The sequence below is a fragment of the Balaenoptera musculus genome, chromosome 2, assembly GCF_009873245.2.
Source record: "Balaenoptera musculus isolate JJ_BM4_2016_0621 chromosome 2, mBalMus1.pri.v3, whole genome shotgun sequence".
Lineage (NCBI taxonomy): Eukaryota > Metazoa > Chordata > Mammalia > Artiodactyla > Balaenopteridae > Balaenoptera > Balaenoptera musculus.
The window spans coordinates 32,178,458-32,202,307 of NC_045786.1; the positions used below are offsets into that span (position 1 = coordinate 32,178,458).

The 23,850-nt window shown below is 56.1% G+C and overlaps 1 protein-coding gene across 1 annotated transcript in view; it reads left to right on the forward strand.

Moving 5' to 3' along the window:
- The window catches only part of KLF13 (Kruppel like factor 13), a 40,300-nt gene extending 19,408 nt beyond the window's left edge, over nucleotides 1–20,892 (forward strand). Inside the window, exon 2 of the mRNA XM_036842586.1 lies at nucleotides 20,384–20,892. Coding sequence (XP_036698481.1) covers nucleotides 20,384–20,673 — 290 coding nt within the window. The 3' untranslated portion in view covers nucleotides 20,674–20,892. The remainder of the gene's footprint in view (nucleotides 1–20,383) is intronic.
- Nucleotides 20,893–23,850: the final 2,958 nt, after the last annotated feature.

Sequence of the window (23,850 nt, forward strand, 5' to 3'; positions counted from 1 at the left end):
GCACCCGCCCGCGGTCCTGACCCGGGCACTCCGTTGTTCCCAGAGCAGCTCCTGCCCGGCCCCTGTGGGAAGTGTGTGCCCGTGGGGCTGCGGCGGGAGGAGTAGCCCTCCGGTCGGTTGAGCGGCTGTCGTCCAGGGGGCCGGGGATTTCGGGCGTGCTTGCCTTGTGCTTGCCCAGCCCTGGACCCCGGTCTCTGGGCCTGGCCGGTGTCAGCCTGTCAGCCCTGGTTGGCCACCTCAGCTCTGATGCTTGCCCTGGCCTCTTGCCACGTGAGCCTGCGGGGGTGCCCACCAGGTGGCTGAGGAGGAGATGGGGGCCCACCGGGAGGATGGGAGTCAGAAGCGCGGGTGGCAGGAGGGGACTTCAGTCCCTCCAGGCTGCTTCCCGACCCTCTCTTGGGCCTGTGGGGCTCGCTGGGGTCACAGCTTCCGGCGCCTCTCCAGCCAGTGTGAGGTTGGGTGTGAATTAACTAAAGCAGACAAGGTCGAGCGTCCCTAGAATTCCATAAAGCCAGACGGCAGAATCAGCAGTCAGCCGTGTGTCCTTGGCTGAACCAGAAGCACTAGGAGAGTTGCCGAAGCCACCAAGTCCTGGGAGAAGCCGTCACAGAAGTTGTGGCCATTCCTCTGGACGGTGTGGCTCTTCTCTACTGTGTGAGGCCCTTCGGAGGGTCCCAGAGTCCCCAAGCTTTCAGAGCGGTCTGGCCTGTGGCCTTTGTTTTGAAGCCGGTATGCAAGTTGTAGGCCGGAGGGGAAGGGTCTGCCTGAGTCACAGCGGGGAGTGGGCATGGGGACCCAGGGAGCCTGGCGTGGGGGAGGGTCGTCCCATAGGTGGCCCAGGCTCCTCCACACGTGGACAGCTGTCCTCAGTGGCCTGGGGACGTCTGTGAGCTTCATCTCATTACAGGTCTCGGGGGACGTGTGTGAGGTTTCAGGCAGGGTGCCCCCCTTAGGTCCTGTCTTCACCCAGTCGTGTTTAGAGAAAGCAGTTGGGCGTGTAAAGAAGCTTCTTGGCTGACTTCAGGGGGTCCACAGGGTGGCTTTGGTGTGGGGACAGCCTTCCAGGAGGGCCTTGGGTGGCCCGGGCCAGTGCGAGAGGCGAGGCCCACCAGGTTCTGAGATGCCCTGCAGCCGGGCCAGAAGCCAGGGTGCTGGTGGGGCTGCAGCAGTTTTGAACTTGTGAGGAGCCCAGCTTTGAGGACCTTTCTGCAAGAACACGATAGTGATGGCAAGACTAAGGACACCAGGAGGGTGGACAGCCACACGGAGAGCTCCATAGTGTCCCCGGCAATGACATGCCTTTTCAGATGACCCAAATCCACCATCCCTGGACCGGATGGCAGCTTCTGAGTTGGGTCCCATCAACAGTTGGAAAATGTGTGCTCCACCCATGTTATGACTCGCTCTTGGTGCTCTGGGACCAGGTTCGATGTGAGAGTGTTCCTGTTTCTCGTAAGAAGTTGACTTTACTGGAAGACTGCAATTTCAGTGCATTGCATTTGTTTTTATTTCTGATTAAAAAAGTCAAGCATGTTCGTGAAAGAGGATTTGGGAGACAGGAAAGTATTAAGAGAAAACTTAACAAGGACGAAAAACAATAACTTTAATCCCACGAGTTACTACGTTAACAGGTCAGCCTGTGTCTATTTTAACAATAAAACGTGGGATCGTCCCACACGGTCATTTTACGTTTGGCCCTTTCCCACTCACTGTAACATTCTGTCATGGTCACATCTCCAAAGTGCCTACTGGCTCTTGGACCTGGCCTTTCATGGTTGCCCAGTGCGTCCTCATCTGTTCGTCCCTGGTGTCCTAACCGGGCCCTGGGTTGAGCTGTGACACCTCCTGTGACTTGCTCTTCTGTCACCCAGGTTGGGCTTGTCCTTGTGATTGTCCTGGGAGCCAGCAAGGGAATGTGCATTTAGGGGCAAATTGCCTTCTAGAAAGGAAGAATGAGTCTGACACTACCAGCAATGTGTGAGAGCACCCAGCCGGCATCCTGGCAGGAAGGGTGTTCTTAGGTGTCCAAGGTGATAAATGGAATATTTATAAACGGAATATTTCCTGCCATATCAATAAACAAAGGATGTCACAGTCACCAATGATTGCAGCCCTCCAGCGTGAGCTGGTGAGCCCTGAGAAAACTCAGGGCTGAAAAGAATACCTGCCATCTAGCAGCCATCAGACTGCAGCCACTCCCTGCCGTGAGCCCTGAGGAAACTCAGGATGTGAAAATGCAGGCCCCAGATAGCTGAGGTGCATATCAAAGGAATGATTTCAGTGAGCCCAGCATCTTCCTACACATAGAAAAGCGCTAAATTCCTTAACTTGAGATATCTGGTTTTCTTTATTTAACAAAAATTTTTTGACATTCCCAGTTACCTGCTCTTTGTTGCAAGATTCCTATATATCTTAGCTCCTCCCCTCCCCTCCCCTCCTCGGAGCAGTTTCTCAGAGCTATCTGAAACGGTCTCCAGGGCTGCAGTCTTCATTTTGCCCCAAATACAACTTAATTCGGAGCTCTCACATTGTGTATATATATATTTTTTATGTCGACAAAGGGCTTTGCAGGACTTGGCTGGCTGGGAAGGCCCCAGACCCACTCTTCACCCCAGGACGCTCAGACTGCCCTGTCGTACACCCCATCTCCCTGCCCTCAGGGCTGGAGGGCGTGTGGTTTGGCCTCAGACGCCACTGTCTCCTGGCCCTGGGAAGGCGGCCGCAGAAGCTTTGCTCATCTCTGGGGCTCAGGCCACGCCCAGAGCTTTCCATCTCTCCTCAGCGCTGGCGTCCGCTGGGGACTCTCTGCCTGGACTCCGATTCCACCCCTCAAGCCCCCCTGGCTCCCTGCTCTGAACACATGGCTCTGGTGGCCAGGGCGGTGGCCGGCCAGGCCCTGGTCAGCACTTCTGGAAATGTAAATGCAGCCTTGGCCGGCCCCCCCGGGGGAGTGCGGGTCTGGGCCCTCCTGGCTAGGTATGGGCTGGCACGCGCCCTGCGGCAGCTTCGGTGACTGAGATGAGTGCATGTGTGACAGTGGAGTCACATACGGTGGCTCCAGCTCCTGGCCCTGGGCTGGCCCCGTGGAAGGGTCGCCGGCAGCCGCTGTGTCTTAGGGACGAAGACCCATCCTCGGGGCCAGGGCCTCCCCGTGGCCTCTGCGTTCCAGGCCCCTGCGGGCTTTAGCAAAGGCTGTGCATCGACGGGCCAAGCCGAGTGCCTTTAGAAGTGAAGGGGAATGTTGCTTCCAGGTCCCAGGACCGTTGGGTGTGGCCTCTAGGGAAGTGCAGCTCCCTGACCGCCTAGTGCCGATGAGGCCGGCTGCCCTCCCCTTGTCCATCTGTGGCCACCGTGCAGCCGGCCCCCCTGGGGGCGGTCGGGAGTCAAAGCGCCCGCCTCCTAGCCACGCCCTGTGTGCTCAGGGCCTCTGCCGGCCCCCGCCCACCCCCACCCCCCCGCCGTGTGACCTGGCGTGTCGCAGACCCTCGTTGGGCCTGATTTCCTGGTCTGTCCCCAGTTTTACTGGGTCAGGTGAGAAGGCGAGTCCCCGTGGAACTAGGCAGGAGCTCGGAGGCCTGGCTTCACGGCACAGCCACGGGGGTTTACAACCGCTGAGGTCAGCCGCCCACGCCCGCCCCCATGCCCCCCCGCCTCCACGGGAGAAGAAGTCAGCCAGGCTAGTGCCAGGGAAGTCACCAAGGCCATGGGGGAGAAGGCCCGCTCGAAGGGCGGCAGCAGGAAGTCCCCGTGGGAGGGAGGAGAGGGGCCCTGCTGGGCAGAGGCCCTGCCATCTGGCTGGCCCACCCCGAGCTGCCCCGTGTCTGGCCTGGTCTCGGCAGGGGTTGGGCAGCTTCCAGATTTGTTTTCATTTTCAATTCCCTTTATTGCTCAAACCACCTCAGGGCCACAGAAAACAAATCGTTATCCTCAGCCGACCTCAGATTCCTGGCCTCAATTGTTTGCCGTTTGCTAATTTTAGCTTCTGATCATTTCCACCCTCGTCCTCCCCCCAAAGGGAGACACACACCAAGAATAGCGCCAGGAAGGGGGGCGGCGGTGTCTGTGGCCAGAGTTCCCACAGCCATCTGGCCGGGAGTGGGGGCGGCCCGGGGCCTGCCGCGGGGACCCCCAGGCCCTCTCAGCGGGGACCCTACACCCTTGGGGCACGGACGTGAGGAAGAGAAGGAGGACTCTTCTGTTTCTCCTTTTAAACAGAAGCCAGGCTGTTCTGGGAACGCTCCCACTCCCCCATGGCCCTGCCTGGCTCTCGGACCCCTGGAGGCTGCAACTCCCCAGCCTCCAGGGCCAAGGAGACGTGGAGAGTCTGGGGTCCAACATGGCTCTTGGCTCAGCCAGGCCCGCTCCCTGCCCAGTGCCCAGGGCCCCAGCCCGGCCTGCAGGCCACCACCCTGGCCTCAAGAGGGCGGGCCCGGAGCCACTGACCAAAGCCCAGCCTGGGGCGTGGCGAGCGGGCCTCAGGGACCGGGGGAGGGGTAAGGTCCAGCGAGCAGGGTGGCCTCCGGGCCAGGCCTGCTGGACAAGAGAGCAGAGCCTGCGAGCAGCACCCCCCAGCCCCGCCGCCTTCCGTTCTCTGCAGGGGATGCCGGACACCCCCTAACATGTCAGAGCGCCCCCATTCGGAAACCAAAGTCTTACGTGTTTCAGGCTAGAGTAGCGCCGAGTAACGTGGAATAAAGATAGTCGAAGCCCGAAGCACGCCACACACACCCCCCACCGGTGACCACGGAGCTGGGGAGTGGGGAGGGTCCCCCGCCTGCCCCTGCGCCTACCCACCGTCAGAGCCGCGTCGCGGGGAGCAGGTAGCTCCCAGGACAAGGCCACCTGACTCCTGACATGGGTACCTGATGTGCTCCTCTCTCCTTGGAACTGTGGGCGCGGTCTCAATCAGGGCTGCCTGGCCCAGGTTCCGGTCCTGAACGTGGCCTCGTTGTTGCCCGCCCTGGATGATGGCCCACCTCTGTGTTCTCGGGCTCTCTGGGCTCCTTTACCTGGATCCTTCCATTTTCTTACCTTTGCTCTCTTGTCATCCATTTATTTGTCTTTAGCTCATTTTTTATGAGACTTTCTCAGTGTTCTCTTGCAACCCTGAGCTGAGATTTGAGTCTCTGCCGTATCCCTCTGCTGTGTCCTTGCTCTCAGACTCAGTTTCTGGGTCTCCTCTCTTTAAGGAGCATCCTGTTCTTGCTTCACAGACACCATATCTTATCTCTGAGCATGAATAACAGCTCTGGAAGTTTCATCTCCGCCCCTCTGCATCCCCTGGGCTGCTTTTTTCCGCTGGCCTGTTTGGCGCTCTGGCCCGCCCGACCATGTCAGAGGCTCTTCTCAGATGTCTGATGGTCAGTGGTGACTTGGAGGGCTACCCAGAAGCTGGGAGCTGCCTGGGGGTGTATCTGCCACAGCCCTGGGAGGGAAAGCCCCTTCCCGTCACAGGCGCCACTGCTGCCTCGGGCTGCGTTGTCTAGCCCACCAGCCAGGGCCCTCGTTTTGTTTTTGTCTAGAGATGTTATCCAGGAAGGACAGCCAGAGCCCCAGCCAGCAGTCTTCTCAGGGCAAACAAGAAGGCAGCTGTGTGGGGAGAGGAGAGGGCTGCCCCAGAGGGTGGTGATCGCATGACTCTGCTGGTCCTGCAGCGTTGGAACTCACTCCGGGTGGGGAGGATGTGCCCTGAGCAAGCATGAAAAGCAGAGTGGATACAGCCCCCTCTATCATGAAAATGCACCTAGTAGTTCATCCAGAACTCATTGGCCAGAATCAGTTTTCAAGGCCCATCATAGCTGCAAGGGAGTCGGGCAGGAAGCATTTTAACCTGGTGCATTGCTGCTGCAAAAGCTAAACTCGTGTTGTCTGGAAAGAGAAGACTCTAAAGTACAAAAAAAACAAAACAAAAAGAAAAAGAAGACCCAGACAGTGGGTGCTGGGCCAGTGGGCACTTAGCTGTTTCTGCCACAGTCACCAGGCAGCTCCTACACGTTTGTCCTTGGAATGGGCAAGTGTTGAGCAGGGAAGTGTCTGGCTGGCAAAGGTGGCCACTGTGTGAGCCAGTGCTAACACTTCCGAGGAACCTCAGAAATCACTTACTTTCACCAGCATTTACTTTTTTACCCAAGTGGCACTGTACTAGCCCTTTGCAGTATCTAAGAAGTATTGATTTATTGCTCAGAAATAAGCCACATGGTCACTGTTGTCATGATCACAAAATGTGAGTGCAGTGGGTTTTCTGTAATTCACTATTTGAACTATAGCTGTCAGCTCTCTTTAGGCTTCTCTTGGCTGGGACAGGTTCCCAGACTTTCCTTGTTTCCCCTGACCTTGACAGTTGTGAGGGATGGTAGCCAGGGATTGTGTAGAATGTCCCTCAATTTACATTTGTCTGGTGTTTGTCTTGGGGTGAGACTGGGTTTATGGCTTTGGGGGGAAACTACCGCAGAGGTGAAGTGCTCTTCTCATCACTTCATATCAGTAGGAGAGTGGTACCCACGTGACTTACTGCTGATATTTTGTTGCTCAAACGTTCCAGCCTTGGGCAGGGACTGGGTCAGGTTAGCTCCTGTGTCCCTTGGACCTGCCCCCCTCATGTTGGCTTCTGTGCACTTCCTCACTTTCTGGCCTCACAAGCTGCTTCAGGCTCGTCTTGTGTGTTTTCCACTCTAGTCCTAGGATGAGCCATTTCTCCACAGATCCCTGTTTCCTTTTACTGGAAAGTGGTATTTAGAAACCAAGATCTGGGTGCTGTGGTGCTCCTTGCTCCCAGGGTGTTGCTGCTTCTAGCCCTTCCCGGTGGACAGAGCCAGGAAACATGGATGAGTCCTAGCCTTTATACCGTTAACTCATTTATCCCTCTGTGTGCACTTGGGTCTACGCATGGGTTCACACCGTCTCATGAGTTCATGACGTCTCAGACTCCAGGGCAACCCCCCAGGAAGGGCTCACTGGCCTCCCCCTGGTTCAGCTATAACCACCCTCTCCAACAGCAAGACACAGGCTCCCACCACCCACCGTGCGTTCACCTGTTTGTTCGGCCTCAGCATACTTGTGAAGCATTTCGGGGATTGTCTACCCTGGATTCTCTCGTGAGAAGCTAGAGCTTCGTTCAAGTGCAGTTCCTCCTGTCGGCTCCTTGTCCCTGCCCAACCCACCACCCCCAGAGGCCATGCCATGTGTTTGTAATAGGGCCAGAGTCTGCTGTCCCAGTCTGCCTTCCATCCTGGGATCCCCAGCCGCCTTTACAGACTAAACATTTGCAAATGTTCAAGCGCATTCATGGTGAAGTACAGTCTATGGGTTTTGACAAATGCAGAGAGTCTGGTATCCACCATCCCAGCACCAGGCACAACAGTTTCATCGCCCTAAAAATGCCCCTGTGTGGTCAACCACTTCCCAATCCTTCAACCCCTAGAACCCCTGGTGCGTGTTCTGTCCTTAGTTTTACCTTTGGCAGAAGGTCATATGCATAGTCATACAAGGTATAGATTTTGGGGTCCAGCTTTTTCGACTTAGCAAGAGGCATTTAAGATGCATCCGTTTGTGTGTGCATGAATCAGTGGTTCCTTTCTTTTTATGGTTGAATTGTGCTCCATTGTGTGGATGCAGCTCGTGTTCATCCAGTCACCTGCAGAAAATGCTGACTTCCAGTGTTGGCCGATTGTGAATAAAAGGGTCTTTCCCGTGGCGAATGCCTAGGAGTGGAATTGCTGCCTTGTCTAGTGAGTCTGTGTTTTAACTTCATGAGAAACTGTCAAACCGTCTTATAAAATGACTGTCCCACATTGCATTGTCACCAGCAGCAAATGAGAGTTCCAGCTACTCCACCAGCATTTAGCACGGTCAGTTTTTTTGGATTTTAGCTGTTCTCACTTGTGTGTAGTGCCATTTCGTGGTTTTACTTGCATTTCCTTGATGGCAAATGATATTGAGCGCTTTTCACATGGTGTTTGCCATCTACACATCTTCTTCAGTTGAATTTGGATCTTTTGTTCAGTGTTACAATCAAATGTTCACTTACTGTTGAGATTTAAGAGTTCTTTATATATTTTGGATACGAGTTCCCTTTGCTTTTGATCAGCCTCACGTGAAGAACATTTTTATCAAGTAAATAAACCTGGATCTTTAATTTTGGATTCCAAACTCATGTCCTTGCCTTTCTGGGGTGTTTGAGAAAATCTCTGATGAGATAGCCTGAAAGGCCTGAAATGTCCGTCCCAGGCTGTCAGCAGCTGCCAGGGCTAGTGTGCAGCAGATCACAGATTCCCAGGCAGGGGATGCTCCCCCCACGACTGCAGGCAGGGGGGCCGGGGCCTTGACCGAGTTGCTCCTCTCAGCTCGGGGGAAGATGCTCGCAACTTCTCTTTGGAGGCAGTTAGTGATGTGACCATCAAACAGAGAGGAAAGAAGTGGAAACGTCTGCGTCTGTTCTTTGGGTTCAGCTCACGAGTCACTCGGGGCATTCAATCACTTGGAGAAAGTCCCTTGTGGGTAGCAGTCCGGGATCTGGAAGCTTTTGGGGTGGGAGCCGATATGCCTCTCCCTGCATTTCCCTTTAGGGGAAACATGGGGTTGTGAGTCAGTCGTGTGTGTGTGTGTGTGTGTGTGTGTGTGACACACAGAGACACAGAGCCAGACTCCAGAGCCCTTTTCTGGAGTGGCTGCTGGCCACCTGCTGGCAGAAACCATTGGTATTTTATTATTGCTGTTTGAAAGGGGACCTTGGGAACAGAAATTTTCCAGTGTGTTTTGTAACCCTTAGCAAGCGCAGGGAAAACACCTTTCTGAAATTCCTGGCATGTGGTCCTCTTGACCTTTGCAGGCATGTGCGCCCGTGCGTGTAAATGAGCGCTGCTCCCTCAGCAGAGGCCAGGGGTGCTGGCTTCCATGGAAGCAGGCCCAGTCAGCTGAGCTGGAGTTTGGTGGGACTGTTATTCTGTAACAGAAGTCTGTAATATCTGTATACGTATATAGATATGTATGGACATGTATGTATACGTCACTGATGTATTGCATTCTTTCTGACTGCAAAAAGCAGTGCAGTAGAAAACTATAGGAATTCAGAAAGGACGTGTGTGAGTCCCGTCTTCCCTAGATCACCCAGGATAACCGTGCGTCCTTCCTGCAGTTACACCTCTGCAGCACGTGCATCTCCCACATGCACAGGACAGTGGGGCTCAGCCGCTCAGTGGTCTGTGTTCCTGGATGGCCCGTGGGAATGGAACTGCGTGTAAGTGGACCCCTGCCTGTGGTTTGCGAGAACATCAGAGAGACAGCCGGCCGGCTCCATGCTCACCCGCCCCACCCAACACGTGAAACCTGGTTCCGGTGACCTTGGGGGCGACTCCAAGGAGCACCATTTCGGGGTCCCGGGGGAAGGGGGCAGCTTTCACTGGCCCTCCCTAGGCATTGGTCCCCTGCGGACCTGTAGAGGAAGGGGTCGCTCCAGCCCTGAGGTTTCTGGGGGCACTGCAGGGGTGGGGCTTTCAGAATGGCTTCTGCTTTCCTTCCTGGCCCGTGTCCCCAGGGTCAGCTCCCTTGGACACCTGCTCCAGGCTGGGCCGGAGGAGGGCATAGGGACAGGTGGAGGGCCAGGCAGGATGTGAGGAGAAGGGCAGGCCCTAGCCAGGCCTGTGACATGGGAGGGGCCGGCCTTTGTCCCTTGATCTGGAAGGCCCCCGAGAGTGCTGTTCTCCCCCGTCAGAGTGGGCAGCGTGTACCTCTTCAGGTGGGGAGAGGGCTAGGCGGTGGGGCGGTGGGTGGCCCCCCTGCGCCGTGTGTGCAGCCCTGGATGCACGGAACAGCACCCGGGTTTGCTGCAGGGCAAGGCCTCCAGCCTACTGCTCCAGCGTCTGCTCTCCGCAAACAAAATTGGGTATAAACTGCTCCAAGTGGCCGAGGCTAGCGGGGCATTGGTGGGTCTGGTGACCTGGGCTGCTGAGGGTGGGGCCCGGGAGCTTTCCTGGGCTCTTTCCTGGGTGTCTGGGGTAGGTCCTCTGCATCTTCAACTGTTGTAGCAAAAGTAGGTCAGTGACTGAGGGTTTGTTTTGCATCAGCTCCCTCAAAAACCAGAGGCATTTTAGACTATAGTATAATGGCTTATTCATTTTTATTCTGATTTATTTGCTTTATGAAGTCAACTCTGAAAAGTCCATTGTTTGGCTCTGTTTTGTTTGAGCCTCGTGACTCTTTTCCCTGAGGGAAACAGGGCCTGCTTCTTGCACCTGGAACAGGCCAGGTGTAGGTGCCGGGCCTGGAGGCGGGGTGCCGGGCTCTGGTTTTGAGGGTGCTGCCTCTGGGCGCCCAGTCCTTGCAGACAGGCCAGCCTCTCAGGAGAGAGCCGCCCGGCGCTTCACACACGTTGGGTGCAGGCAGGGACACCCCTGCCCAGGCTGGGGGGGCTGCTGGCTCCTCCCTGGGGAGCCGAGGGGGGCCTTGTGGCATGAGTGGGGAGGGTGGTCTCGGCGGGGCAGGTGCTGGCCTCTGGGCCCCGTCTGGGTGATGGGCCAGTGGCCTCCAGGGTTCCTCTCCTGCTCTCACCTGGGATGTTGTGGCCGAGGTCAGCATGGGCAGCTGGCCACAGCTGAGCCCGGTCCACGGTGGGGAAGAGGAAAGCTGGACGCGGGCCAGCCACGCCTTGTGTGAGCTGGGGGAGGTCACTCTGTCTTTTGACCTCAGTCCCCGTCTCTGAGATGGTCCGTCCTGACCCCTGCCTGCGTCTTGGGGTGGGTGGGGTCCCAAGTAGTGCACCTCGAGAGTACACGCCTGTGCGCCGTGGGGTCCCTGCCAGCCAGGCCCACCCGGGAGGCACAGCGGGGAGGAACTGAGGGCTGGGGGAGGGGGCCCAGGAAGAGGAAGTGGGGCCAGAGTGGTTACACAGGCTGTGTGGAGAAGCGGGTGAGAGCAGGGCGCTTCTGTGCCTTTGGTGAATGGCACAGGAAGGGGGTCGCGTGGCCCACTGGACCAGGCCGTCTCCCAGGGGCCCCGGCTGACCTTGAAGAGTTGGCTTCTTTGGGGCGGGGGTGGCCAGGTTGGCCAGGGGCTTGGCCTGTGGTCTGGCTCCGGAGTGAGTCTCCTCGGACCTCTCCGTGCAGCCACCGGTGACTGTGCCACCCCCGACGTCTCAGTCCCGCAAGACCCCAGAGGCTTTTCCGCGCTGTGCCCGCTCCCCCCGCCCCGCGCACGCCCTGCCCTCATCCTGGCTTTTTTTGGTCCGAGAGGAAACCCTTTCCCAGAAGCCTGAATAGGACCCCCAGTTCCTACCTCTTCACCGAGCCCTGGCAGAGGACATCGATTCTCCTGCCTGGAACTTGGGGTCTGCGTCCTGACAGTGGGGTGAATTCGCCTGGGTTGCAAGGGGAGGAAGGGTGGCAGCTGGCGCCTGCCCCGTCCACCTGGGCTGGTTCCAAAGGGTCAGTCAGTCGTGGGAGGGTGGACAGAGCGACTTTTATGACAGGAGCCTGGGGGACCTCCAGCGCATGATTACAGCCCTGGGTCTGCAGCTGTTAGAATGCGTCGCCGCGGTCTTTTAAGTCAGGCCCCGTCTGTCAAACTCTTTATCAGGGAATGCCTTCCAACCCCATTTGCAGTGGGACCAGGGGCTCTGGAGCCCTGGAGTCCTGCCCTAGGAACTCCTTCTAGAAAAGCAGATTGGACTTAATTGCTGTTCCTGAGTTTCTCATGCTCTCAGGCCCACCCCCCCTGCCAGGTTCTAAGGGGAGCCCTTGGACTGGTATCTGTGGCGGTGAGATTTGGGATGTGCTGTGGAAACAGCCTGGCCAGGAATGCAAGCGTTGTTCATTTAACACCCGCTTTTCAATTTGTGTTATTTGTGGCTACCGTTTCCTAGTTTGCTACAGATTTCTGTTTTTAATTTTTCGAATAGGTAAATACACTGTGTGTTTCAAAATCCGGGGGGTTAAGTCGTCTCCCAAGGAAAGTTCTCCAAGTCCTCCTTGCCCTCTGTGCGCTCAGCTCTCTGCCCCCACCATCCTCGGCTCCAGGTTCTCAGATGCCCGCCCAGAGCACCTCTGCAGACACAGGCAGACGCGCGTGGGTGTGCACGCAGTACTCAGCCTCCTGACCGCGCGTTCTGCTCGGGACCTCGCTTTTCTCACTCAGCGCTGTCCCTCAGAGACCTTTCCGTCTCAGTTCAGAACGTGTTCCACTCCTTCTTCACAGGATTCTGTCTTACGGGTGTCTGTTAAATTTATGTAACGGGCCCTGGAAAGGCATGAACTGTTTTGAGGCTTTTGCCGCACCGCGTAGTCAGGCACACATCCCATCTTGTAGGTGTGCAGGTGTGTCTGTAGGATAGCTCCCCCAAGTTGTGAGTTCAGAGGATACACAACGTCTGTCATTTGGATAGTTATTGCCAAGTTGGCCTCCGTAGAGATTGTGGCAGTTTGTACTTCCATCAGCAAAGTGTGGGAGTACCTGTTCCCACCATCTCAGCACCCTGATAGGTGAAAAGTCAGGTGTCTCTGGGGGTTCATTTATATTTGTCTCCTGCTGGGTGATGTTGAGCATCTTTTCAGATGTTCAGGAGTCATTGTACCTCCTGTTTATGAACTGTCAGCCACAGCCCTTGCCTATTTTTCTATTATTATGTTTTCCTTTTAATTTCTGTGAACTCTTCCTGTATTGGAGATTAGCCCTTTGTAACAAGAGCTGCAGATTTATTTTTCTCAGTTTATTTTTTGCTTTTCCTTGTGACTTTGTCCGTGGAGACATATTTTATACTTTGTTGTCAAATTTATCAATCTTTTCACTTATGGGTTTTAGACTTTGATTCATAGAAAGAACTTCTTCTATCTTAGCATTTTAAAGGAATGTTCTCAGGTTTTCCCCTAGAACATCTGTGGTTTCACTTTTCCCATTTAAATCTTTGACCCATTCAGAACTTAGCCTGGTTTCAGGTGTGAAGCATGGACCGGTTGTTACCTAGTTGTCCTAAGACATTTTTGGACACTGCCCCTCTGCCTTGCCTTAGGTGTCACTGCTTTCTGCTACACAGTTCCTATGATCTTAGAATCTGGTCCAGGCATTTCCGCTGTGCTCCACTGCCGGTCAGCAGCTTGTGCAACGGCATGTTGTATCTGGTGGTCCAGTCCCCCCACCTCATTCTTCTTCTTCAGCATTTTTCTGGCTGTTTGTATTTGTTTATTTTTCTGAATGAATTTTAGGATCAAGTTACCCTATTCCAAAACAAAGCAAGGCAAAGCAACAACCAAAAACGTCTACTATTAAGAATACACCTGCATCCATTGTACAAACGTGGAGACACACACATCTGCAGAAGGCGGATTTTCTCGTTTAACCCGTGCCCCCAGGCTGTGTGTAGCAGTCTCCAGCCAGGTGCCGCCTCCCTTCATGTCCTGCCAGCCCTGGCATGTGCGAGAGTACACAGGAGCGTGTGATGAGCCACACGCGTGCATCACAGCAGCGGTGGAGGAGAGCACCCAGGGCAGGGGCAAGGCCAGGGCCAGGCTGTTTCAGCAGAGATGGGTACTGGCTGGTATCTGGCCGGGGACGCTCCCAGGAGCCCCACCAGCGAGAACAGCATATCTGCTCTGAGCACCTGTGTGTTCTCCCACTTAACCCTCACAGTTAACGTGCAATGCGGCCATGACAAAGGAGTAGGCGCGCAGGAGTCTGGGAAGGGCAGGCACTGCCCCCTGCAGGGGCTGCTTCCATGCAGAAATCGCCTCTTCTGCTGCCTGCTGAGTCCTGGGGTGAGGGGGACCCCACTGAGTGGCAGCTCTCTTTCCTGGGCCTCACCTCCCTCACCTGTACAATGGTGGGTAAGAGCTTGCAGCCTGGACTTCCCAGGAGACGGGGCATCTGTGTGTCAGCTCCATGTGGGTCCGTAAACCACCAGCAGAGTAGCCAAATGGCCTCCTAAAGAAAATAGGAAAGTCAGCCTACCCCTCAGAGGACAGGCCTTTCTGCTGACCCCAAGGCTGCCAGCTTGGCTTTCCTTAGAGGCTGGCGGTTGATCGGCCCCAGTGGTTAGCCATCTGCCGAGATGCCTCAGAGTGGGAGGGAGAGCGGGCCTCCCAGGAGTGAAGAACGTGGCCGTTTTGAGGTTGGGAGCTGGAAGCAGCCCTGTGCTGGCGACCACAGATTGGAGCTATCTATTGATGAATGACAGGCCTCTTGCTAGCAGCGAGTAGCTGGGGCCTGGGAGCCGGGGAGCAGCTGTTTCTCTGTGGAGGCCTCTCCCCGTGCCACCCTCTGACTCTCTGGACCAGCCCTGCCTCTCACCATCACCCCCCCAGACACACACCTGCACGGATGCCTTGTGCTCACTGAGTTCTGCTCTTGCAGGCCTGGGTACCCCTGCACCATCTGCTTTTCTGTCCCGGGGACCCTGGTCAGAGATGCCTCTCCTCCCTTCTCCCTTCCACGGAGGGAAGCTCAGCCAGGCTTACCCGAGCCCGGGCCAGTAGAGCCCAGCACTCACTGCCCAGAAGGGGCCCTGTTCTGCAGATGCTGCTGTGGTCCTGGCTCAGGGCACACACACACCCCAACTCCCCGCCCCTGACTGCCCACCAGAGGCTCACACACAGCGAAGAGCCACGATGGTCTTTTTTGTAGGTGCTGTTGGGGCCAGCACCTCCCTTCACCCTGTGGAGGCTGGCAGTTTGGCCGAGGCTGGATGGGGCGAGGGAGGTCACGGGGAACACGCCCTTGCCGGAGGGCGAGCAGGAGGCGGTCTGAGCCGGAGCATGCGCACTAGTGAGCCCAGCTGCACCTGCGGGGGGCGGGCCTGGGGCGGGGCCAAGGGGGGAGGGGCTCCGCGAGGAGCCTCTTGTGGCTTCTCGGAGAGAACATACTGTTCCCGCCCAGGCCTGCGGCTTGGGCAAGAGTGTGGGACGCCCTGTTCCCTGATAAGATGAGGCAACTGCTCTCAGCCGCCTCGCAGGGTGCCAGGGAACATTTATGTAACCCCCGCCCTGCGTGCCCCCGGCCCGCCCCCACGACCCGCTACCTGCGTGCTCCCGCCCCCAACTATCCACCTCCCGCCACTGTCTACCCCCAGGCCGGGCCCCCCAGCTCCTCCCCACACTGCGCCCCCAACGGCCAGCACCAGCAGGTCCTCGGCCTGCCCCCACCGTTACCCACACCCCTCAGTCCTGGCTCTCTAGGGCCTAGCACCCGCTGGCGGGTTCCCACCCTCCAGCCCCTGGGTCCCCAGGGCCGCCCACAGTGACCCTGGCCCTCCCTCCTTCCTGTGCATCCAGCCCCCTTCCTCCTTCCCTCACTAGGCCCTCTCGCCATCCTGTCCCACTGCCCCCTCCGCCCACACACCTGCCGCCCTCCTGGCTTCTGAAGGGGGGGGCGGGCAGAGCGAGCTGAAGTGCGCCCACCCCAGGCTTGGGCTCCAGGGAGGCTGCAGGAGGCCTGGGCTTCCTTCAGGGGTCTGGGGTCTGAGTCCGGTCTCCCTTCCAGAGGACCAGGGTCCCTTGTGCGCTGGGCCTAGCGCCCTCCGGTGGCAGCCCCGCGGTACCGCTGCTGTCTGCCGGTCACATCCCAGGAGGAGGCAGGTGCGGAACTGGAGCCTGGCCAGGAGGAGGCTCGGCTTTGTTTGGTGCACGGGTGCACGCCCCGCCGGTTCCGGACCTGCTGGCCCCTGCCCCGCTCTGGGTGCAACCACCCCTCCCCTAGCTCAGCTCAGCCACGTGCCACCTGGGGTCAGTCCCTGAGCGGCAGTGGCGGTTTTCAAAGTGAGGCCCAGAGACACCTGCAGGTACTCCAGACCCTTCCAGGGGGCGATAAGGTCAGAACTATTTTCATAACAATAGCATTATTTGTCCTTTATTTTCTCAAAAGAATACAGTGGAATGCTCCAGAGGCTGCGTGATGTGTGATGACATCATCCCTCTGACCGCTACTGGAATGTGTGCTTGAGTTTAAATGGTTTTGTTTTAATTTCTGTGATAAATGTCAATGGACATAACCCAGGTGAACAAAATCTCCCCGGGTTCCTTACTAAAAGGGTGAGCAGTGCTGCTGTGGAGGTCTCTTGGTCTCTGTCCCCCTGTACCGGCTGCCTTTGCCCCATCCGTTCACAGTTCTCCCGCTGCTGCTGGTCAGCCTCCCGGGTGCCGCTTGAATGTCACCACCCAGAGGCCAGCCAAGCAAGACCCGGTGCTGCTCCTCGCCAGCCTGAATCATAACTTCTGAATGGTTTATCCGTCTGTCTGTGGACCAGCTTATTGGCCACCTGGAACGGGCTGACAGAAGAATAGAGAATGGGCCAGGGAGAGCCCTGTCTGTCGACATCACACCCACGTTCCCAGGGCTGGGCATTGCTTTTGTGCTCCATAAAAGTGTCGTGCTGCTGATGCCCCAGTAGGCCAAGGGCTGCGTGCCGGCCGAGTAGCGACGCTGGGCTTTCCCCACCTTCTGCCACCAGGCTGCCTGGCACCAACATCCCATCCTGTTGGATGCTGCCTTTCGCTGCTGCCCTGGGGTCATGCATCCCATCTCTAATTATATACATCTAACATGCCTCCCGGGGTTGCAGCAGAAGGACCCTGAAAAGGACAGGCCTCCCAGTGAGGACACAGGGTTTATCAGGAAGCAAGGCTGAGTGTGGCTTTGGGTTGGTTCTGTGCCCAGCACCCCCAACCCCTGCCCCTCCCGGCAGGCCCAAATCTGAGGAGACCTAGTTGACAAGAATAATAGATAAGAGCAAAAATAACGTCTCGGGAGTAAGCACTGGGCCTGTACCAGGCACAGTGCCAAGGGCTGGTTGTGTGCAACCCTGTAGAATCCCCACGTGGACCCCACTGTGAGGATGGGGCACTGTGTTCATTTCCTGTGGCTTTTGTAACCAATTAACCACAAACTGGGTGGCTTAGAACAACAGAAGTATGCTCTCTCACTGTTCTGGAGCGCAGAAGTGTGAAGTCAAAGTGTTGGCAGCGTTAGTTCCCTCGCCCAGTGTCTGGTGGCTGCCCCAGACTCCGAGTCCCCTGGCTTATGGGTACATCACTCCCTGGAGTCCTTTCCCCTTTTCTTCTAATGTTTGTGATCTCATCTCATGATCCCTACCTTAATTGTATCTGCAAAGACCTTTTTCCCAAATAAGGTCATGTTGACAGGTTCCAGGGGTCAGGACTTGGACATATCTTTGGTGGGGCCACTATTTATCCCCCCTGCAGGCAGTGAGGCCTATGTCTGAGGCCACGCATCAGTACACCGTGGAGAGAGGAGCTGAGCCTCATCTGTTGGACCTGGTGCGCCAAAGTCTTGAGTGCAGCGCCGGTCACGTGAAAGGACACCACTGTATTTCGTGCTGGACCTTTCCAAGCACTTAAATGATAACTGTGCACTGTGAATCTCCTAGGGTGGGATTAGTGTGCGGCACCTCTGAAACTTTGTATTGATTCTTTCCCCCCCCAGAACCGATTAACAGTTTTAAAATTCTAACTTTTCTTTAAATATGGTTTGGTGTTGGGCTAGATATTTAAAGAATTATTTTTCAGCATTCCTTTTTATTGTTACCAAAAACATAAATGCATATGATTTGTTTAAACGACACATAACACAAAAGAGTTTGCAGCAGCAAAAAAATCCTCTTCCCAATCCAGCCTTATTCTCTAGAGATCAATACTGCTCTGATTTTAGCTGTCTTGGTGGTTACTGCCATAAATAAAACTGTATGATTTTATTACTGTTTCTCATTTTATCAACTTTAGATGCCATCCGTTATCTCCCTACCCTGAAATTTAAGGAATTACCTCATTCCTACCTCTCCCCCACCTCCTCCTGAATTGATGGTTATATGATTGTTTTTAATTCTTTTGTTGATTATTCTTATAGCTTTTAACCTCATTTAGAGATTTCCTTTGACTGCACATGTGTGTATTCCTACCTTTCCCTTAAACCCACATTCTCTCCTGGGGCCACGAATCAGTGGTATGGGCTTTGTCTATAAGTTGGATTCTAAACACTGACAAATAGTGCTAGGGTTCACATGATCACGACTGTGTGAAGATTGCTTCCGTATGCCAGGGCCTGTGTTGGGAACTGCATTCCCTTCTGCCACCTCATGGGGTTGTTGTGAAGGATAAATAATACACAAAAAGCCCCTAAAACAGTGTTTGGCTTGGAGCTCTTCCTTCATTGCTCATAATCATGTGGCATTTTAGTTTGCTTCTAATTTAGACAATTTTCTTACATGTCTTCTATTTTTCCTGGAGTTACTAATTGCCTCTCTTTTTTCTCTTTAACCAAAGAATAGTATGTGCCTTGCCCGTGTCCTGAAATGTATTCAGCCTCTTGATCATACTCTATGGCACATGGAACTCCCTTTCTTCTTGTAACCCTCCCTCTGTGATTCCTGGCCCACAGCTCCAGTGGCCCACCAAGTCTCCCTCACTCTTGTCCTGGGATGACCCTTCATTGTTCACTTACCTCCCTGGCCTCTCAGTTTTTTCTTATTTTTGCTAGAGTGTGCAAGGTAAACTTGGGAGGCTGTGTTTCTCTGTCATCTAGCAGCTAGTGTAACTTACTAGAAGTCTGGTGTGTGTCCCAGCCTTGTTCCCTCCCGGGCCTCCTGCTTCTCCCCTTTCTCTCCAGTAAGTTTTGGGATCTCCTCTTCCTACCTAGTGTTCTGACACTGCAGATATTCTCACAGCATGAGCCTTTACTCACTCCCCCGGCCCACCTCTGTGCTAATAACACTTTCCGTGTTAGTTTCCTGTCTCCTTTTTTTACTCCGACAGATACTGTTCTATTGTTTCTTTGGTAATTTCCTCTTCTCCATTTTTTTGTTCTTTTCCTCAGCGTCTTCTGTTAGTTAGATGTTGTACCCACAGGATTGATTCCCTGTGACGCTGAACTTCTAGCTCTTACTGTTAGTAACAGATGGGAAGTGATGGTTTGCTCTCTTGCTTGATTGTGAAACCACCCCACCCCACCCGGCCCGCCCCCCACCCCATAACAGAAAATCAATAAGGAGAGCAAACAGCCACACACAGCTCTCAGCTTCAGCATTGCTAGGAGACAGAGAACACTGCGGCATTCACATATTTTCTAGAGCTGTTTTTTTGTTCTCTTTTTCTGGGATATTTCCTTGAGTATGTTTCCAGCTTTTCTATGGAATTTTTGTTTGGGCAGCAATACTCCCAACTTCTAAACACTATTTTTTTGTTCTCTGAACTTCCTTTTTATCCTGTTTGCTTTATGCATAAAATTTTATCTGAAATTTCTTTGAGAATGCTGATTAGAATTTTTAGCTTAATATTCTCTTCTGTTTCCCAGCTTTACTCTTTTTTCCTCTGGAGTCAGTGGTTTTGTTGCTCTTGGCCTTTCCCTTTCATGCCACTGGTTTTCCTTGGATATCTGGCCATCTTTGGGTGTCTGTTTATATTTAAGGTTGATGGGCTCATTTGGAGTGGGCGGTGTAGATTTCCTCTGCTGAGCACTGGTGGACCAGCTTCAAGGGCTGGCTCTCAGCTTCAGGGCCAGAGTCCGGGAGGGAGGGGGAGAAACGGGGCAGGAAAGTGTACTGTGTGGCCACCCCCAGTGCCAGAGAGCTGCATTCTGGGGTGCTAGAACCCCCTGCTGGTTCTCCCTGTGCAGTTGATGTCTTTTGTGTGTGTGCGTGGTTCAGAGTTTGCCTGGGTAAAGGCTGGCCTGCCCCTTGCCCTGAGCAGGGGATGGGAGGGAGGGGCGAGGTCCTGACTGTAGCCAGCCTTCCTTACCTCCCACTTCTAGGTGTCACCCCACAGTCTCCTCCTCTGCTGCCTCTCGGCCATGTTGGAACATCTCTGAGAGGAGGAGCAGCAGACTCTAGTTGGAGCCTGTTGTGGTAAACAGACATACCGGTCATAGACTCTCAGGCCCTGGAAATAGTCCATCCGACCATTCATGTTACAGATGAGGAGACTGTGGACCGTCTGAATGGTGGCTGGGCGCTGGCGTCAGCAAATTGTCTGCAGGGCTTGGGGGCTCTGGAGTAGGGCTCCTGCTGGGGCCAGGGTGGTGTGGCCAAACTTGCAGGCCTGCGAGCTCTCCCTGACCCCTCCACCCTCTCCTCCTAGCTCCTCTTCTTAGAGCCCAGGGACCGGCCTGTGCTCCCCGCCACCGCCTAGGGACAGCTGACCCTGCAGAGGTGCTGCGTGGCACGCCGTGCCGAGTACTTGAGGGGGCCGCAGCACCTGGCATGCTGCCATTTCCTCCCGGGAGATGTCTGCTTACATCCACCCTGCGGACAGGAGGGCGCTGGCGCCCACACCTGTACCCTGAAGGATTTGTAGCCGAGGCTGGTGGAGACGGGGCACCGAGGGAGGTGCGCAGGGAGGGAGGGGCAGGCTTGGGGTGTGGGCTGTAACTGACCCTCCCTCTGCCGTGTCGCCCACAGGGGAGCGCCCCTTCGCCTGCAGCTGGCAGGACTGCAACAAGAAGTTCGCGCGCTCTGACGAGCTGGCGCGGCACTACCGCACGCACACAGGCGAGAAGAAGTTCAGCTGCCCCATCTGCGACAAGCGCTTCATGCGCAGCGACCACCTGACCAAGCACGCGCGCCGCCACGCCAACTTCCACCCAGGGATGCTGCAGCGGCGCGGCGGGGGCTCGCGGACCGGCTCGCTCAGCGACTACAGCCGCTCGGACGCCAGCAGCCCCACCATCAGCCCGGCCAGCTCGCCCTGAGCACCTGCGGCGGGGCGGGGCGGGGGCGGGGCCTGCGGCAAGCCACGCCCCATCCTTACCACACCCACCCTAGGCCCCACCCAGCCCCGCGGCCCCTCCTCCTTACCACAGCCATGAGCAGATGCTCTCACTTCCTCCCGTGATTCCGTGTCGTTTCCTTTTGTAATCAGAAGAGAGAACTTTATGAAGTCAATGACAACAAAAAAACGATTTTCTTCACCTCAGGTGTCAAATTTGTAAAAAAACAACGAAAAAATTCCAAAAAACACCATCCACGATTGCACAAGAGACATACCCACGAAGGTGATTCAGCGGTGTTGAACCCCCCCTTTCTCAGGGATGGACATGTTCCACGAGGTCAGTGAGGACACCCCCTTCCTGCCGCCTTACTCTGTACATAGATTTGCACTCTGGAATTTCCTTTTGGGGTTTGGGCCACACATTGGGGGCAAAGCAGTGCAGGTGGAGCTCAGCGCAGCGGCGGATAGGCCGGTTGGTTAGTTTGGAGCCGTGGTCACCGACCTTGTGCTTCCAGGGCAGACCCCTAAGCAGGGCCCGTGGCTCCCTCTTCCTGCCCCCTTCCCAGCTTCAGCCTCGCCCCAGCTGGCAGTGGGCTCAGAATGCAGACGGCTCAGAGGGACGCCTTAAGCCGTGATGGGTAAGGGGAGCACTCCCCAGGGAGACTGTAGGGGTCCTCGCCTCCGGGACCCTGCCCAGGTCCCCCTCGGAGCGCTGGAAGCAGAGATGCAAAAAACCCGTGTTGGGCAGCCGGCCGCACCATCTGATGTCCACATGGCCAGGGCCCCCGCCCGCTGCTGTGTCCCCGCAGAAGGCCCCAGGACCTTCCACTATTACACCACGTTCTCTGACTGGCCTCCTACAAGGGTGTCCGAAGGTGTCATTGGTGCGTCCAGTTCCCACGTTCTCCCCGACCGGCCCTGCTCTTGGGATGCCTTTGTTTGACACGATGGGTAAAGCGGGGCCACCCGGCCAGACGCTCTGTGTATGTGGCTTGCTGTGGCCACGCTCGGCACTTCACAGAGACTGTTCCGTAGCAAGAGACCGGAACATTGTGACTTGGAACTTTGTGGGGTGGCGAGGCGGATGTCATGGGAAATGCAGTCGGAGAACGTGCATTCTCTTTCCTCCCTGGGGAGCACTGGACGGAAGTTGTGGGAAACGCTTTTTTCAGACCCACCGTGTCCCCAGCTCAGAATTAGCGAACCCTCAGCTTCTCCATGAGCCCTGTGTCCCCTGGACTCCTCCCTTCCCCTCCTCTTTTTCCCTTCCTACCTGGGAGGCCCTGGCCCACCCCCGGCCTGTGGGGCACTAGGGTGCAGGGCCCCCACCGCCAGCCTTCCCGTGCTCCGGGACGTCTCTCCCGGAGCTCTGACCTGGGCAGGTGGGTCAGGCCGGGCTCCAGCGCGCTCCTCAGCGGAGAGCTGAAGCCACCACCTGCCCAGTCACCTCCCTTCCCTTCCTCCAGGGAGTCGGGGCCTGTAAATACAAGTCCCCAGGACAGTGTGTGTGAGTGTGTGTGTGTGTTGGGGCAGGGGGTGTGGTTTGGGAAGGACTTGGGGTATCTTGCAGAGACCTCTGTTCATTGCGATGAGGAGGAATGATCCTTGGGACTCAGAGGGCCGTAGAGGGGCTTCCCTGAGCCCAGAGTGCCTTGGTTGTGGTCATCCTGCTTCCACCCCCAGCCAATCACGGCGAGGGATGCAGCACAGAGGAACCCCGGAGACCCAGGCCCAGCTGGTGCTCGTAGCCCCTGGGCGGCTCCAGAGCAGATGGGCGCCCTCTGTCCCTAGCAGCCAGGGGCAGGCTGTCTGCAGCGCTCCGGGTGCCCATTTCTAACTCTGCTGTGTGTCAGCTGGGATCAGCCAGTGGTGTGGTGGTGGCTTCTGAGTAGCATGGTAGCTCCCGAGCTGGGCGGGAGCATTGCTCTTGCTATGGGTGGGAACCAGGTGGGAATGGCGGGTGAGGGGGGTGGCCCCACCTGGCTCTCTTTGGGCTGTGTGACAGCCCTGCTCGCGTTTGGTCCAGGAGAGAGAACGGGATGCTGGCCACCTGGACGGAGCTGCGCCCTGAGCACCTGGGGTGAGAGCTCTTCACGCCCGGTTCCAAAGTGAGGCCCGGAAGGGCCCTCGGAGGTCCCTCCCGAAGTTGTTTCTGGGGGGGCAGAGAAAGCCACACTCCGAACACACTTCATGTCTCAGGAACTCACATTCCAGGTTCAGGAATTTTATTCCAAATTCCTTTGGTGTGCTCGCCACGCACGGGTCCCTGAAGGCAGGGAGAAGGAGCCGCGTGCCCCGAGGGGCCAGGCTTCTTGTGACCTGCCGCAGCATCGCGGAGGAAGAAGGGTTTCCGACCCCCCTGCTCTCTGCGTATAGGAAGGGGGCAAAAGGACTCTAAACCCAGTCATCTTGGAATAAAAGAAGAGTGGTTTGTTTTAGAGGCGGGGTGGGGGGTGGGGGAGGGAGAGCGGGCGTTTGCTGTTTCCAAAGAGAGCACTTAATTTAATGTTTCCTCTAAGTGACCCAGGGCTGTTCCGTCTGATAGATGGAAGGGTGACATTGCCTTAAAACAGAAATATGCAGGCGTTGGCTATTTTCGGCAGGTGAGTGTGTCTTCGTTCCCAAAGTAGTTCTCATCTAATGGCAGGGTGCGGTCCTTCTGAAGTGGGCCTGGGGGGCCGGGCCGCTGCTCTTCTGCCTCAGGGCACCTGGAGGGAACTCCGGCCCGGCAGCCCCAAGCACTCGGCCTGGGGTTCCAGCCAGCAGGCAACCTGACTCATCTGGGGCTAAAATTCATCTCACTTGAAGGGTGGGAGAAATCCATGAATCTCAGGCTAAGTTCGAATGGGCTCTTGCTAGCATCTCATCATCACGACACGTGGAGCGCGTGTGGAAGAGAGGGGGTCGCAGGCCCCGAAAGGCCGCACTCTCGACCCCCCCCCGCCCCGGAAAGCAGTTACACGGTGGGTGACCCTGCTGAACAGCCTGCATTTTTTCTAAGATGTAGAATGTCTTCCTGGCCTGGGTCTGTTTCAGGGTCTTTCATTTTTCTGGTTTATGGCCATGCTTGCTGGCTTCAGTGTGACTGAGGAACCCCAGGACTCCTAGAAACAGTAGTGAAAACTCAAACCTTTCTTTTGTGGCCGACTCCAGTGCT